The 12,453-nt window shown below is 34.7% G+C and overlaps 1 protein-coding gene across 1 annotated transcript in view; it reads left to right on the top strand.

Annotated features, from left to right (window-relative positions):
• The window catches only part of NETO1 (neuropilin and tolloid like 1), a 263,184-nt gene that overhangs the window by 176,861 nt on the left and 73,870 nt on the right, over window positions 1-12,453 (top strand). The window contains exon 8 of the mRNA XM_074200098.1: window positions 9,570-9,683. Within this exon, the coding sequence (XP_074056199.1) occupies window positions 9,570-9,683 (114 nt within the window). The remainder of the gene's footprint in view (window positions 1-9,569; window positions 9,684-12,453) is intronic.

Genomic DNA, 12,453 nt, shown 5'->3' with positions numbered 1-12,453 from the left:
GCTAGAAAACTTGAGTACAAATCTGGCCTCAGACACTTGTCATATAGTAGCTTGTGTGATCCTGGGCAAGTCACTTAACCTGACTGCCTTGCATACAGGGCTATCTCCAGTCATCCTGATTCATATCTGCCCACTGGACCCAGATGGCTCCAGTGGAGAAAGTGAGGCTGGTGACTTAGCACAGCAGGTCCTCATTCAAATCCAATTTATGTGCTTATCATGGCATCACCTTCCTGATGTCATGGTCTTCTTTGAGAACAAAGGAAAACTTCAATCTGGAAATATGTTTAATATGATTTACATGTAATTGGAAAAAATACTATTAAGTATTAAAAAGAAAGAAATATACTTCCTAAAGTATAGAATACATCCAAGACTATCTACCATCAATTTACCTTCTTTGATCGTATTCTCTATCCTTCACTAGGAATTAATCATGCAATTCCTATAACTTTCACCTCAATCCATAGTATTTTGAGCTACTGTATCACCTTTTCTCCCTCTTTTCATCTACATTTACGTCCTCTTGACTATGTCCTTCCTCAGCCTTGTGACTGTCTTCTCCTTTTACTTCACCTAATCCTCTTTTTTTTTTTTAAGTTTTTGCAAGGCAATGGGGTTAAGTGGCTTGCCCAAGGCCACACAGCTAGGTAATTATTAAGTGTCTGAGGCCGGATTTGAACTCAGGTACTCGGGACTCCAGGACCGGTGCTCTATTCAATGTGCCACCTAGCCACCCCCTACCTAATCATCTTTAATTAATCAGTTACCATTTAATAAACACTAATAATGTGCTATCCACTGGGGATACAAAAAAAAAAGGAGACAAAAGCAAGTTTACAAAACTAAAAGGGAAGATGACATGCAGACAAATATATACAAAGCAAGCTATACACAGAATAAATAGGAAATAATTAACAAAAAAGAGAAACTGGAATTAAAAGAGATTTGTAGGAATCTTCACATAGAATATAATTTTGTTGAAATCAAAAGGATAACAAGGATGTTTGTATTTGGGACAGAGGAATGAAAGCATTCCAGACATGGGTCAACAAGAGAAAAATTTGCAGTGTTAATAAGTGCAATGCCTTATTTGTAGAATGACTAGAACATCAGTAGCACTAAATCAAAGAGTTCCTGGAAGGGAGAAAGTCAAAAAAATGGAAAAGCAGGAGGGGGCTAAGTCATGAAGGAATTTGAACGGTAAAAAAAAAAGCATTTTTGCATTTAATAGTGTAGGGAATAGGTGGTTTATTTAGTTTTTTTAAATCACTTTAGTGATTTAATAGAGTATAGATTGGAATGGGAAGAGATTTAAGACAGGCAAAACCACTTGCAGGCTATTCAGTAACCTAGGAATGAGGTGGTGAGTCTGCACTTGACTGATGCTAATGTCAGAGGAAGGAAGGTGAATATTAGAGAAATGTTAGAAAAAAACAGAGAGACTTTGCTAATAGACTGGATGTAATAGGCTGAGAGAGGTGAAAAGAAGAGGAAAATTCTTAGAGATGCTGTAGTTCTCTACAGGAATAGGAAAGATAGGGGCGGTAAGAGGACATAAGTGGAAAGATAATGAGTTCAATTTTGTATATATTTTGGTTAATACATCTACTGGGTACCCAGTTTAAAATTTCTGAAAAGTTAGAAAAGTAGTTGAAAATTCAAAATGGGGGCTTAGCAGCATGTCTGGAATAATATAAATTTGAAAATCATCAGTATGGAGTTAAATCCATTGGAGGTGATAAGTCCACCAAGTGAGGTAGAATAAAGGGAGAAGAGAAAAGGATTCAACTCATAACCCTGAGGGAAACCTATAGTTTTAAAGGATGTTAACTGTATGGTAATGAACAAAGGAAACTGAAAAGGAGTTGTCAGATAGAAAAGAGAAAATAGTATCAAGGAGGAGAGAAAATAACAGTATCAAAGGCTAAAGAGAAGTCAAGAAGAATAAAGATTGAGAAAAAGCCTCTGAATTTATCATGTAGGAGATCATTAGTAACTTTGGGAAGTGACATTTTAGAGGAATAATAAGGTTGGAAATCAGATCATAAGGGGTTAAGAAAAGAGAGAAAGTGGAGGCAACTATTATGAATGATCTTTTCCAAGTGTTTAGCCAAATAAGACAGAATTGATATTAAATGATAGAAATGAGGAAAGATCGGGCCGGCTAGGTGGCGTAGTGGATAAAGCACCGGCCCTAGAGTCAGGAATACCTGGGTTCAAAACCGGTCTCAGACACTTAATAATTACCTAGCTATGTGGCCTTGGGCAAGCCACTTTATCTCCGTTCGCCTTGCAAAAACCTGAAAAAAAAAAAGAAATGAGGAAAGATCAAGTGAAGTTTTTTTTTTCTCATTTGAGGATATGGGGAATGATTTTTAGGCAATAAGAAATGAGCCAGTAGACAGGAAGAGATTGAAAATATATGAAAGAGTGGACATGACAGAGGGCATAATCAGTTGGAGGAAATGAGATGGAATGGGTTTGCTTGAACTGGTAAAAGATTTAGACTTAATAAAGAATAAGGCCACTTCATCATTTGGGACGGAGAGGAGTGGATAGCAGCAGGTATCTGAGTGATAGGAGATGAGGAAGAAAGAAGAGGAAACATTGCTAGGACCCCATTTTTTCTGTAATTAACAAAAAATTCTGTAATTAATTCTGTAATTAATCTCAACTGAATTAATAGGGGTAGAGGTAGGTATAGCAAATTTAGAAAGGTCTGTAATCAATAGGCAGTGAGAATACCTATAAGTAGAAGGCTCAACTGAGACTGCATAACATAAGTTTATAATGAACCAAGTCAGAGCTTTTGCATGTCTGTCTCCATCTTTATTGAACAGTACAGTGCAAGAGCCAAGGTGGAAAATGATGAGAGTGACCCAAGGCTAAGGATTGTCTGAGAATAAATGACATGATAAGGAGGTCTAGGCATTCAAGAGAAGATCTAGATTTGAATTGACTCACCAAGAAATCAAAATGAGGAGAAGAGGAGAGAATGACAACTGCAAGAGAAATGATCTGAGAGAGAACTATTTTATTTCATGTGATCGTTACAACAGTCCCGAGAGGATATGTAGTATTATTTCTCATTTTACAGAAGGACCTAATTTGAGAGAGGATATATGACTTGTCCAAAGTCATATAATTTCTAGGTGTCTACCCCAGGATTTGAAATCAATTCTTTCATCAAGTTATTCAAAATGCGTCTCCTGTCTGGGCCTTCAGAGTTAGAAATGAAGTGCCATGCCAATATATTCCCTTTTCCAGTTGCCTGCCTAGTCTTGCCACCTCTGTGGTTATCTCCCTTCTTCCTTTTCTACATTTTCTAGCTAGATATATCCTCTTGTTTAACACACTAGGGATTTCTATTCTAAGGTCAAATGCTTAGGAATGTTGAAAATCAAACTGAACTTATTTTCAATGATTTATGAACTTCTACTTTAGCATACTCTTATGATCACTGTGTATTCCAGATATTTGGGCTACCAATTTTATGATATGTTCTTGCTTCTATACTTCCACTCCCATATTTTGATGTCATCAAACCCTTAACTCCCTTGCCTTGCACCATTCCACTTTAAAACTATCCAGCCCTTCTTCTGTATGCTTTGGAATGAGTTCATAAGTAACAAGTTTTCAGTCATTTTAAACCCTCTCATTCCCCATCTTAACATCTTCTGACACTCACTGAAACCTTTCTCCTGAGACACAGTTTTCCTGACCATCCTTTTCAGAAATGATTTTACTTACACTCAACTGACTTTATCTCAACTTACTGACTTAGAAGTGCAAGTTGGAATGCCCATCGCTCCCCATCGCCACCCCCAGGTTCTTCCTTTGCTTCTGTTTTATCATATTTTTGTGAACACTACATCTCCTGCCTCCATTCATCTTCACTGACTTTCCCAATACCTGAGCTTCTTTTCTTCCTCATTTTTACCTCCTGGCTTCTCTTAGGTTCCAGGTAAAATCGCACCTTTTACAAGAATCTTTTTCAAATCACTCTAAGTGGTAGCACTTTCCTTTATTATTTTATTTTTATTTATTTTATTTGCATTTTACCCTGTATATATCTTGCCAATATATAGTTATTTGCACAGAATTTGTTCTTCATTCTCAAAGAAGACTGTGACAATAGGGTAGTGAAGCCATGACATGCACGTAAATTGGATTTGAGTCAGGGGGTGCTTGACTAAGTCACCAGTCTCTCTCCTCTGGAGTCATCTGGATCCAGTGACCAGATATGGACCCAAATGACTAGAGATTGTCCTGGATTTGAGGAAATGAGGGTTATATGACATAACCAAAATTCATACTGCTAGTAAATTAAGGTCACATTTGAACTCAGCTCCATCTGACTCTAGGGCTATTTTCTCCTGCATTTAACAGTGAGCTATGCATCTCTGGTACTTAGGACAGTGTCTGATTCATTACTGGGATTTAATAGGTACTTCTCAAATGACTCATGTGAGTTCTTTTATATTTATCTTGGAAAAGAGTTAACTAATATCTACCTGTATGACAATGAACTCTAATGAAAGGTGCAAAAATATCAAAAAAACTCACCATTTGTGCATAGTATAATTATCTAGGATAGTACAAAATTATAAGGACTTCCTCGTGACCATAGAATTAAAATTTGTCAAGAGGCAAGATTTGTACTCTGATCATACTGGTTACAAAACTAATTCACTAGATCACTAGCCACTATAGCACTCTGTCTCTCTCTATTGTCTACTAGACAAAGTTTTAAAAACAAAACTAAACCTCAAGGAGTTTGTTATCTAGTAGAGACTAGGAAAGGTAATATGTATAAATAACTATTATACAAGTTAGAATATAATTAAATGAATAAAAGAACTAACAGTGACCTGAGAGTTTAAATGAAGGCAGTATCACCTTGTTAAACCATATCTGGTGCCACATTTTCAACAGAACATTGTTAAGCTAGAAACTGTCCTGGTAGAAAACAAACAAGGTGATAAAAGACCAAGAATCTATGCCATATGATGTTTATTTTAACAGTCTAGGAATTCCATTCCCATTTCTGTGCTTTGTACTGACTGTCATTCATGTCTTAAAAGTAATTGCTCCTTGCCTTCCCCTTCAGGAATTTTAAGGAATTTCAGGACTCAGCTCATGACATCTATGTAGACTCTTTGGTGATCACTCCTACTTGATCACTTCTTGATCACTCCAGTTCATCTCTTTTCTTTGAAGTTTTTCCTCTTCTAAAACATTTGTATTTACCTTGTATACCTTATCTATGCACTTAGTTATGATCATGCTCTATTAGAATTTGACATCAAGGGACAGCTGTGTGGTGCAGTGGATAGAGCATTGGCCCTGGAGTCAGCAGGACGTGAGTCCAAATTCAGTCTCAGACATTTAATAATTATCTAGCTGTGTGATCTTGGGCAAGTACTTAACCCCATTGCTTGACAAAAAACAGAAGTAAAACAAAAGTATGTGAGTTCATCAATAGAAGAAACTGCTTAATTTTATTTTTTTGTCTCAGTATCTTCAGAGCTTAGGATCTGGCATAGAGTAAGCAGTGAATAAATACTGAAAAATGTTTATACTGGAGAGAAGAAAATTTAGCTAAGGTGTGACATCAATAACTGGTCTTCCATAAGGTTAAATTTGCTTTCTTTGACTGAATAGACAAAAAAAAAGCACCTGAATCAATGAAGTAGAAATTGTCTGACATATAGTAGATTTAGGTTGATGCAAGAAAGCATTTCCTAGTACCTAACATCTTTGCAATTTGGAATTGATTGCCTCCGGGACTAGTGTGTCTTCGATCATTAATTATCTTCAAGTGAAAGCCATGGAGATATCATAGACAAAGGTCCCATACTAGTTTCAGCTGAAAATTGGTGAAAACACAGAAGACTTTATGGTGAACATGTATTGGGCCTTTAACGAAATGTAGGATTTCATCAAGCAGACATGGAGGAAGCCCATTTGAAGCCTAGGAACAAAATGTACAAATGCATGAAGGCAAGAGAATGCAATATAAGGTCAGTTAATATTGAATAGTCCAGTATGGAATTCAGAGGGAAAAAAGGAGTGATGTAAAAAAGTTGGGAAAGCTGGTTGAAGCCAAATTGTGATGAACTTTAAATCCTGATAAAAGGAGCTTTTGCTTTGTTTTTGTAGGCAATCTTTGATTTTATGCAATTCTTGATTTTGTTTTCCTGTGCCCAAGTGTGACTTGGTCAGATCTATGTAATAAAAAGCTTCCTTTGCTACATGAAGATGGGGTTGTATTTAAAAGGTAATTAAAGCAGAGAAAAAAATTAGGAATGTTTCACATTACACCCAGATAAAATATAAAACAATTATGACATAAAGGAATGAACAGATAATGATATTTTGGAGACATAGCTAGTTAGATTGGAATTAACTGTTATTTAACATTTATATGCCAACTGGCTGCATATGGGGTTAAGGGAGAAGAAAGGTAACAATAATAATAACTAATAACTAACATTAATATAACACTTACTATGTGCCAGGCTAAGCACTTGGTCATTATTATCTCATTTGATCCTCATAATAATTTTGGCAGAAAGGTGTTGTTATCATCCCCATCTTACAGTTGAGGAAACTAAGGTGAACAGATATTACATGACTTGATCAGGGTTAGACCATTAGTAAACATCCAAAACTGAATTTGAAATCTGATCTTTCTGACCCCAAACACAGCCGCGTATCTATTGCCCCAGCCTACCTATCAATAATGTCTTTGAAATAACTTTGAAATATAGAAGCTATTTGAAAGAATTATTAAGAGCACTGTCCTAGGCAGAACTCTGAAAACATACCTGTTACAATCTCCCTCCCTTTTCTCTTCTTTCCTCAACCTTTGGCTACCTTCTGGATGTCATAAGTAGTGACCAAAAGGTCAGTGGAATAATCTGATAATCCCTAAATATTTATTTAATATTGTTTAATATATAAAAGAAGAATTCAATATAGACTCTAAGAAAAAAATGTAAAACTACTTCTTCTAATATGGTCCCCTGAGAAGAAAAATGGTGTCCAATAGGATAGTAGAAAAGGGTTCTTTCTGCTCCTATACACAACAAGAAGTTAAAGGGAATAACTCAAGTCCAATGTGGTCTTACCTCCTTTCTACTACTTTGAGTCTATTCCTCTTTAATATATAACCTACTACTCAGTATCCATTGATAGTTGTAGAGATAATCATATTTTTTGCATTTTAAGTTCTATGCTATTTCTGATAGGTGTATAGTCAAGGAATATAAATTATCAATAACAAAGACTTTGTTAACAACAGATACTTACTTTCTCATTCCAGTCATATGATGCACTGAAGCTTCATTTTATGAGACAGACTGTTGTGGTAGGAGTAAAGTTAGGGAGTGACTAGCTAATTATACATTCCATTTCAGATAACTAAAAAGTATTGAGGCATAGGTCAATACTTATGATACAGCTAATTATAGCTAAGGAGGCAGGTTCTAACATAATAATGCTAGTGTCAAGAGATTAAGAGAAATTAGAAAGACATACAGATTTGAGCAAAGAATTCAAAACATGTTTCTTTGATATGGGCACAAGCAGCAAAGAACATATGCAGTTAGTTATGCACATTTTGAATTTGAGGCACTAATGAGACATATAGGTAGAGATGCTTAGTAAGTAATTGGAAATAAGGAACTGAAGCTCACAGATGTTATGATTGCAGATATAGATTTGGGTATTAGTTGAATATCTGTTAATGAAAGCTGACTGGAGTGAGATTACAAAGAAACATAGGAGAAAAGAGAGGAGAGTAAAGGTGTAGGAAGAGGAAAATGGAGAGGAAGAATTACTTAACAAGAATTTACTAATGCTTACAATGTATCATGTGCTAAAATCTAAAAATATAAAGGCAACAACATTGTACCCTTCCTCTAAGAACTCATCCTCTAAGGGAGCAGAGAAGAGGTGAAGAGGGGAGGAGAAATAAGGGAAGAGGAGAGATGAGGGAAGAGGAGAGTTAAGACAAGAGGGGAGGTGAAAGGAAAAAGCTTTGGGTTATTTTTCCCACCTTTTGGGTTGTGAGAAAGAAGAGAAGCAAATGATAGAAACAAAGAATGATCCGAGAGATAGAAAGAGTTCAAGACAGGGCATTGTCAAAGAACCCAAGCACTGTATCAAAACAGTTTGATGATTTATGACAATTTCTATGGAAATTTGAAGTAAAATGAAGACCAAAAGGAGGGCATTAGTTTGATCTTTTAGGATGCTATTAGGATAAAGTTATGCTAAGATTAGGCCTGAGCTTGTATATAGGTAGAAGAGAATAAGTAATTAAAATGGGAAAAGATAAGAAAGAGATATTGATAGAGAAAATTTAAAATTAAAAATAAAACTAGGGGCGGCTAGGTGGCGTAGTGGATAAAGCACTGGCCTTGGAGTCAGGAGTACCTGGGTTCAAATCCGGTCTCAGACACTTAATAATTACCTAGCTGTGTGGCCTTGGGCAAGCCACTTAACCCCATTTGCCTTGCAAAAACCTAAAAAAAACAAAAACAAAAACAAAAAAAACCCCTAGACAATGCTAACCAGTAAACTTTCCCTAATTTTGATAACAGCTAGTACATTTTTAAATATTATAGTACTTTACATAAATAAACTGATTTTTTCAACTTGTTGAAAACTTAATTAAAACTTTGAACTTAGAGAGAAATGTTTGTTCCTCAGGCAAGATAAATTTCTTGTAAAATGATACAAGTTGTGTCAAAAGTAGGATTTGAATTCAGTCTTTTCCATTCCAAATTCAGCACACTGTGCACTTCTATACAACTCTGTCTGTCATAGCTTTAATGATGGAAAAAGAAACACTGAGTTCTGATAACATAAAGATTATTGTAAGAAAATGTTAATATGAGGACTTTGATTTTCATATAGATAGATAGATAGATATGTAGATATGTAGATATAGATCTAGTTATGAAAGGTGTCACAAATTTTCTCTTTGTTCTTGGTATAAATTTATAACAGACCAAGTTGATTATTAATATTTATTAATTATAGAAAAGTACTCATGAGGATAATACCATACATAAGACACATCTGAAGTGGCTTTAGTTTTTAAAGTGAGACCCCATTGACAGAACCTGTACAATACATGACTAACACATTTCCTTTTTGTAATTCAGGTTGACCAGTGTTTTCTGGTTTCTGCATTTCCAAAATAGAATTCATTTATTCTCAATTAAATCATTTAACTAAATTTAAATTTAGAGGCATAGCAAATATATATAAAGTGTGCAATACAAATTCTCTTATATAATCAATAGCTCTTCTTTTATGGTAGAAAACATTTTTCTTAAAGTCAGACCTCTTGAGAAGTATTTCAGCTCTGTCTCAAATACAGGAAATAATTTTCTCATTTGAACACTTCAAAAAAACCCATGTCAGATCATTTAGTTCAATTTAACAACAGTTTATCAATCATATCTCTTTTTTCCCCTTAGGTCTAAGATGCAAGTGGCATTTCATAGAATGTCAATGATTATTTTTTCTCTCTTTTCTTTTTTCCTTTTTAGCTCCATGTGAAGGTAATACATTTTTCTGCCATAGTAATATGTGTATTAATAACACATTGGTCTGCAATGGACTCCAGAATTGTGTTTACCCTTGGGATGAAAATCACTGTAAAGGTAATACTGACTTGAATCTTTGGAATTCTCCTTTTACTTAGCGAAACAAGGATGATTACTCCAAGCTTCTGAGAATGTTAAGCAAATTTTCCTAAATAGAAACTTCATTAAGATATTTGTTTTTATAAACAATGTTTCTATGTGTTTGTGTGTGTGTGTTTAGTGAGAATCTTATATTGGCTTTGTTCCAATTCTAAGTTCTTTATTTTCATTAATGTGAATGGAATATTCTTTAAACATTTTCATTTTAAGAGATCCCTTGTGGCCATGAAGACATAAAATGATCCCTTTAATGTAGTTCATTCCTCTTCATTCTTTTTTTAATCCATGGTTGCATCTTTCATTAATTTCAGTTTGATTTCATTGAGCATTGTGTAGGAACACTAAAGATTCAGTATCTCTGAGGAGCAGTTGCACTTTCCAATGCTTCACACTGTTTAATTCAATGAGCTAGCTATTCATTTGTTCTTCCAAGGAATGGACTGTCTAATGGCCCCTTATTTGAATGTGGGCAAAAATTTTCTCCTGTAGTGAGAGGGTTTTGATTGGATCCTGAAAGTAGTGCATTTAAGCTCACTTGAAAGTGCCAGATGAACTGTTTTGTCAGGCTCCCACATTAAACAATTTGCTGAGAAACACAGGCAAGTAAAGGAAAGTAAGTTAAAAATTATTTCATGCTTAAAGCCTACTGTTGTGTATTAAGATGCTTACTTACTATAAATGGAAGCAGAAACCCTCAGCCATAGGATGAGCAATAATGCCTGCAGGCAGTCAATGAAAGACCCATATGTGGCATGAATTCTTCTGAATAAATGTTTTCTTGAAATGAAAATCACTGTGAATGTGATCTGCAGTGTGGATTGAAGATAGAAAGGAGTAAAATGCTTCTGTATTCTTTCAGAAAAGGCATCTATATGAGTTTCTTTTGTATTCACATAGTACTTCAAGATTTACAGAGTATTTTTCTTACATCAGCTTGATGGAATTTGTTGTAAAAGTATGATTATCAGAATATTTCAGGTGAGGGCATTGAAATTCCAATTGGTCTATCACCACCCAGAGAGTAAAGGTTCAATACTTTTACTTTTACACTGTGTTGCCAAACAGTACTTCTCAAGGGAAATTGAATCAGTCCACCTTTTTTAGTTTGTTTGTTTGTTTGTTTTCATTTTCTGTATAAGTATTGTTATAGAGGCTGAATAGACTTGATTTAGGTAGCAATTAAGAGATATGCAAACCAGATGTATTATGAAACATAATCTTGTTGAATCCTGGAAAAGCCTCTGAAAAGTTAGGACAGAATGGTGAAATAAAACTATGTACCTCAAAAAGGAGACATTTAACTCATAAGATTATAATAATTTATTTCCAAGTAACTGAAGCCATTGTGGCAGAAATATTTTTCTTGTTTTAAACAATATTCATTCTTTAAAAACAGGAAAGCTGTGATCAGCTAAAAGTATTTCTTTTCCATTACCAGAAATGCTATTGCCTCTATAGGGAGAATATATGATAGGGTGAGAAAGTTCAGAGGAAGCAAAATGGTTGTAGCTTTAGGATCTTAGGAACCTAATGATCACTTTAATCTTGGGAAACAGACTCTTTGCCTCATTATTAACTTAAATGCATCTTTGTAAGAACATTTTCTACCATATAGGAGAAAAATATATAGCAAAAGACTAGTGTGCCTAAGTCTGAGGGATCCTGGGTATTAGGTATAAAGATATGTAGAAGTGTCTATCTCAACTGCAAACACTATGTGTAGATTTGCAAAACTGCAAAGTTGCTAAGGTATAGAAATAGTTAAAGATCTGACTGCACGGTTTCCTACAATGAATCAGTGGATAATAAAACAATTATTAAGCTTAGTAGTCAATTATTAAGTGGAATTGTCCCCTTTAATTGCTCTCTCTCTCTCTCTCTCTCTCTCTCTGAACTCTTTAATTTCTATTCTCTCCTTTCTTTTCCTTTCCACTGTATTCCTTTTCTTTCCTTCAAAAAATTCACACATTTGCCTCAGACACTTAATAATTACCTAGCTGTGTGGCCTTGGGCAAGCCACTTCACCCATTTGCCTTGTAAAAAAAAAAACTAAAAAAAATTAACACTTTTGAAATACATATATTCCAACACAGCACAGAACAACACAGCATAACACAATACCACATTTAATATAATACAAAAAGACAAAGATTGTATTTACAATCTTTGTCTTTTGTACCATGTGCTGGAGTTTAAAAAAAATGAAGGAGAAAAAGAAGTCTTGCCACTAAGTGCTAACATTCTACTGATAACATACAAGGAAATAAGTATGTGCATAATTTAAGGGGGAAGGAGAAAGTACTAACTGAGGAAAGACTTCCTATAGTTGAGAACTAATAAGCCAAAACTTGAATGAAACTGGAAAGTTTTCTGAGAGACAGAAGTAAAGAGATAAAAAATAAATCTTGATAAGTATCCATTCAAACCCTTTTTTAGATAATAATTGAAAGTTCAATGAAGGGGTGACTAGGTGGCACAGTAGATAGAGCACCCACCCTGGAGTCAGGAGTACTTGAGTTCAAATCTGGCCTCAGACACTTAATAATTATCTACCTGTGTGACCTTGTACATTGCCTTGCAAAAAATAAAAAAAAAAATCAATGAAAATGGAAAACATAAAAAATATTTAATCATTCATTTGGAATTTCTACTACCTGTAAATAATATTTTTCTTTTGAAAAATTTAGCTTCAGAATATTAATTCTCTCTGTTATTTTCAATTGCAAAT

The sequence above is a fragment of the Macrotis lagotis genome, chromosome X, assembly GCF_037893015.1.
Source record: "Macrotis lagotis isolate mMagLag1 chromosome X, bilby.v1.9.chrom.fasta, whole genome shotgun sequence".
In the NCBI taxonomy this organism is placed as follows: Eukaryota; Metazoa; Chordata; class Mammalia; order Peramelemorphia; family Peramelidae; genus Macrotis; species Macrotis lagotis.
This window is presented reverse-complemented; position numbering and strand designations above follow the sequence as displayed.